The sequence below is a fragment of the Orycteropus afer genome, unplaced genomic scaffold, assembly GCF_000298275.1.
Source record: "Orycteropus afer afer isolate SDZICR_OR568_19922 unplaced genomic scaffold, OryAfe1.0 scaffold00525, whole genome shotgun sequence".
Lineage (NCBI taxonomy): Eukaryota > Metazoa > Chordata > Mammalia > Tubulidentata > Orycteropodidae > Orycteropus > Orycteropus afer.
Genome location: NW_006922112.1, coordinates 75,787 through 81,472, shown reverse-complemented (window position 1 = coordinate 81,472; position 5,686 = coordinate 75,787). Strand labels below are relative to the sequence as shown.

The window sequence follows — 5,686 nt, the reverse complement described above, 5'->3', positions numbered from 1 at the left end:
GGATTGACCCAGTGGCTGCAATGATGCCTCAAACACAGCAAGCATTATGAGGTGACAGAGGACAGGGCAGTGTTTCATTCTGTTGTATACAGGGTCACTGAGTTGTACAACTCAGTGGTACCTAACAACAACAATAACCCTCCAAAAATCTTATTAAATATTTAATTTTTCTCATTAGGGAGAAATTAATTTAATTTTTTTTCTTAGGGGGTGATAATGAAAAAAGGTTGAGAAACACTGTATAGATTGGCAATCACAGTAAATGCTGGAAAACTACAGAAAGCGTGGATATAAGGCAAGTTGGTGAGAAAGAAATAGTCCAGAGACTGTTAATAATTTAGTTTAGTGAGGGATTGATGATTTTCTGTATTTAGTACTGTCTTGTTCCTTTCATTCTCTTTACCACCAAAGTAATTCCACCTTGTGTTTATTTAAAAGTGAGCCTTCATGACAGGGAAGGAGCCCCTGGGTAATGCAAATGGTCAGCACTCAGCTAATAACTGAAGGAGTGGTGGGTGGAATCCACCCAGAGGTCCCGCACAAGAAATGCCTGGCAATAGACTTTTCTAAAAGATCATAGCCATTTTAAACCCTATGGATCACAATTCTAATCTGAAACCCAGGGGGTTAAAATCGACTCTAACTCTATGGTAACTGTTTTTTTCTTTCTTTTTTAATATATGAGCTGTAATAAAAGTTTAAATAATATTTTTAAAAGCTCATTCCCTTAAGGGCTGACTTTAATAATGTGTGGAGTTGCTCCAACAAAATCATCAAAGCCCAACTAACACACTAACACAAGACCTGAAAAACCACAGACTGATGTCTTCCTAAAAATTCCCATGTTGTGGACAGAGTCAGGAATGATTCTACAAAAACTTATGTTCAAGTCTTCAGTTGCAAGCTCTTTACCTCTTTCTCACAACAGAATTTTTTTTACTGACTCAAACTGAAATTCATATCAGCAACAAAGAGAATTCTCATGCTAAGGGTTCCTGCTTTTCTGAACTTCTTCAATTGTGAGTGTCCTCTCATTTGAGTAGGTTGAACTCTTAAATCCCAAAAGATCTATTATGCTGTTGCAAAGGATCCTTTGGCACAGAAGCTAAGAGTAACACCAATAATCCAGCTGTAGGACCACTGTGAGATTCAAGACTTTGCATCAAAGGACTGTATCCTCTTAACTCTCATCAAGTTTGCTTGCTGTATGGCGTAGTTGTGAAGAATACGCCTCTGAAGTCAGACTGCCTGGTTCCAATCTTGGCTTCAATATTTAACATAGACATTTAAACACAGTTCTTTAATTTTTCTTTATCTCAGTATCCACATTTGTGAAATGATAAAATAGTAACACTGCCTGTTTTAATACAATGTTGTTGTTATGTGTCGTCCAGTTATGTGTCTCCGACCCATAGTGACCCCATGTACAACAGAACAAAACATTGTCCAGTCCTGTGCCAGCCTCACTATCCCTACTATACCTGAGCCCATCGCTGCAGCCATCATGTCTATCCATCTCATTGAGGGCCTTCCTCTCTTTTGCTGACCCTCCAGTTTACGAAGTATGCTGTTCTTCTCCAGGGAATGGTCCCTTCTGACAATATGACCAAAGTAGGTAAGACCAAGTCTGGCCATTCTTGCCTCCAAGGAGCCTTCTGGCTGCACTTCCTCCAGGACAGACCTGTTAGTTCTTTTAGCAGACCACGGTACTTTCAGCATTCTTCGCTGACACCACAGCTCTCACATATATATGAGGCAATTGAAAATACCATGCCTTGATATAATGTAATGTGTTAATAACATCAATTAGCTCCTATTTGCCTTGTAAGTAGAAGAATTATATCAATAGAATATGGAAATTGTTAACATACAATTATTTTTTTTCAGAGCAGAGTCAGAGTGGCTGGAGTAGAATTACAACAACATTCAGACGTAAAGAAAAACACGTCCAGCTTGGCACAATCCCTCTCGAACATACTTTCCGAATATTAAAAGTCAGTGTCTACACCAAGGACTCCCTCCTTAGAGAGGCTCCCCGAAGCCTTCAGACTTCCTCCTTGCTACACTTGCTCCTGTGCCCACCTTAGCAGCAGCCACACTGGCCCCGAGCACGCCCTCCATCTGTGCTGTTCTAGCATTTCTACTTTATTATTGTTGTACATTTTTAATAGCCCCTGAATAGTAGCCTGCCTGTGCTATCCAATTCATCTCCCAAGCCACCAATTATTTAGTACTCTGGTTATAAAGTTGCAAAAGTTTTGAGTCATCTATGCTAACCGTATTTTCCACATAAGCCCTGTTATTTATAATGTGTGATTTTTGCAGAGGGTGAGTGCGGTGTAGTAAATTACTTAGTGTGGCTTTTCTACCCATGAATCTTTGTAAACTCCAAGGTGGGATTTTCTATGAGCAACTGAGGAGCTCCTGATTGCTGAAGCTATCCACCTGGGTTATTTCTGTTGGGCGTGGCACAACACAATGTTCTGGGAGGTTCCCACTCTCTCTCACGTGCTTAGAGTTCTGATGCTGTGATTGGCTAGTTTGACCACCCTTCCAGGCTCAAAAGGAGGCCTCCTGGAGGCAGAACTCTCTCAGACTGCTGGTTGAGGAAGACGTGCTGCCGAAAGAGACACGCGCCCCTGAAAGAGACACGTGCTGCTGGGAAAGAGACGCAAGAGACACGCATTGCTGAGTGAGACACCGAGGGACCAGCACTGCTGGGAAAGAGACTGTGAGAGACTGTTGGCTGAGGGACGGTGGGCTGGGAGAGACTGAGCGTTCTTCCTGAACTTGAGCTGTTGCCTGGTGCTTCCCTAATAAACCCCATAATCTGTGAGTTCTGTGTGGCCACTGCAGTGAATTATCGAACCCAGGAGAGAGGTGGTGGGTGCTTTGGGAGAAATGGTTGGTAAAAGGGCTGGAGGGAGGCAGCATGTCTGGCCTCGCAGGAATAGGCCTTGGGCTATTGATAGTAATTCTGTCTTCCTCTCGTGGGATTACAGGAGGTCAGAACATGTGGCCTCCTTGTAGTTTTTGCAGTGAGTTTCCCACCACCCCCTCCAGGGGCGGGGGGGAAAGCCCTGAACATTTACAGACTAAATGCTAGTAGTAGATGCCAGGATTAAATGATGATCTGTGTAAAGGATATGGTACACTCTATGGCATGTAATAAACTGTCATTAAGTGTTAGTTGTTGTTGTTGTTGTTGTTGTTTGCCATCGAGTCAGCCCGACTCATAGCGACCCCTCCTTGGGTTTCCGAGGCAGTATCACTACGGAAGTAGGATTGCCCAACCTTCCTTCCGAGGAGTGGCTGGTGGGTTTGAACCGCCAGCCTTCTGGTTAGCAGTCAAGTGCTTTAGCCACTATGCTACCAGAGCTCCCATTAAGTATTAGTAGCTGACGTTTACTACTACTCCTAGCCATGTGCTTACCAAGGCAAATCAGGTCCTCAATGTGAAAGCTCTCCTCCAATTCTGAGACCTGGAATATTCTGCCCTTCTCTTTAACTTTTCAAATCCTATATTTAAAATCCAAGTCTTTAAAAAAGCCTCATTATTAATCTAGAATCAGTCATATTAAAGCATATACACTTCCCACTCAACTTGATTATCAGATAGCTGAAGGCAAGAACTAAATGTATCCCTATCATAAAACTTGAGATGTGCTTAGTCACATGTCTAGAAACTAAAGAATATTATAAGCTTTTAAATAATTTTGATACAAAGAGAATAAACAAGTAGAGCCTACAGCATCATGAGATAAAATTAGTCTGATTTTCCTTTCAGAGTAGGGAGGCAGAGTCAACCTCCTCGTAAGCTTTTCAAGGCTGCGACCTTTCTTGAAGCATCTTGCCAGGCCCGTCTTCTGAGGCTTTTTTGGGAGGGTTCAAACCACCGACCTTTTGGCTAGTAGTTGAGCGATCAACTGTTTGTGCCACCCAAGGACCCCTTAGAGGTATAATGATCACTTAAAATCATTTTTCATGGTTAGTATGTGTCTTGGTACATAGCGCAGGCCGTGAATGTGGAGGAGTCTCAGTAACTGTTTACTGCTGTCAATGAAATGGAAAGCGATGCATGCTTCACTTACTTTATATATTAGACTGTCCACCAAAAGGTCATGTTGGATCACATTGGTCTTGAGCTGCTCATAATACAAGACATCCTAAATGTAAAAAGTAAAGCAAACAAGAAAATTCCAAGTCAATCACATTTATAAAATCAGCCTCAAACTTTAGTAAACAAACATCATTAATAAATTACAAACTCCAAGAGGGCAAGGACTTTGTTATGTTCACTGCTACATCCCCCACACCTGGCTACTGGATAAATATACCCATATCCACCACTTAGAATAAGGTCTGGATTGTGGTAGGTATTCAGTCAATACATGCTAAATTGATTAACTGTAATTTAACTTGAACAGATGTAGTATTTATTAAGTACTTGTTAGGTGCCAGATACCGTTTTACCCATTTTATATGAGTTGAACTCATTTAGTCCCGTACCAACACAATGAAGTAGGTTGTTATAATCACCGCTGACATTTGAGAAACTGAGGTCTGGAGAGAAAAGTAACTTGCTGTCCAAGGCTAGGAAGATTTCATCCTGGGAAAACTGGCTCAAGAACTATACAAAATTCCAAAAGGACTATCCTCCCTTTCTAATATCTAAATTGTTACAAAATTAAAAGTATAAACAAATGCACCATCCCTGGTAGTAAAAACAGTCATATAGCATCTCAAAGAAGTCAGTTTTCTTATATAAGAATATGGTTTCATAATAGTTTAAAGTCTGATGAATTCTGTATAATGCAGAGATTAGAGACTAATGCTTAATTTAATAGAGAATGCAATAGACTAGAGAGAAGGAGAAAGGGGGAGAACAAGGGAAGAAAAGGAGAAGTAAGGAGAGAAAGAGGGAACAGGGGAAGAGGAACTTGAGACCAAGTTAAGAAAAGCATCAGGTTGATAGTTGGTCTGGGCATTAGGAACAAAGGTAAGGATCAAGTGGGTAGTAGCTGTGCTAAAGAGAGATGGAAGTGGCATCTTAGCATTAGCTGGCCCCTGTGTTCCTACAAATCTCTCCACTCATCTCTCAGAGATGGTAGCCCTGGTCTCTGCTATCATTTCCAAATGCTCTATTGTTGTTGATGTTGTTGTTGTTGTTATGTGCCGTCAAGTCAGACCCAACTCCTAGTGACCCCTCCCTGGGTTTCCGAGGCAGTATCACTTCCTTCTGAGGAGCGGCTGGTGGGTTTGAACCGCCAGCCTTCTGGTTAGCAGTCAAGTGCCTTAGGCACTACGCTACCAGAGCTCCTAACATAGAAATGCTCTATTAGGAAATACCAATCTGTCAGATACTTTTGGAAGACATTCTCCCAAACAAGTGAGATTTGTGGGACAAGGTCTCTGGAGCAAGGGAATATCTATTGCATGTAGCTCTCTTGGCAGCATGATGTCTGATCCTACATTTCCTGAAATATGATTTTGGTCTGGAGAGATATTTAATCACAGTTCTCTAGTTTAAGTCACAGCACTCTTTGCCTTAAGAGAATCTGGGCATTTGCTGGCTATTTTTTGTTCTCATTCATGATGTTTCAATTTTTAACTAAAGCAAAAATTACTTTGCTGTTTTATCTACCTCCCATGATATAATTATATCATGGGAGGTAGAAAAATTATA

The 5,686-nt window shown here is 41.4% G+C and overlaps 1 protein-coding gene across 1 annotated transcript in view; it reads right to left on the bottom strand.

Moving 5' to 3' along the window:
* TBC1D19 (TBC1 domain family member 19) overlaps positions 1–5,686 on the bottom strand; it is a gene marked incomplete at its 5' end in the record, with an annotated part of 176,514 nt that overhangs the window by 111,142 nt on the left and 59,686 nt on the right. The window contains 2 exons of the mRNA XM_007955658.1: positions 4,092–4,166; positions 5,350–5,477. Of these exons, the coding sequence (XP_007953849.1) occupies positions 4,092–4,166; positions 5,350–5,477 (203 nt within the window). The remainder of the gene's footprint in view (positions 1–4,091; positions 4,167–5,349; positions 5,478–5,686) is intronic.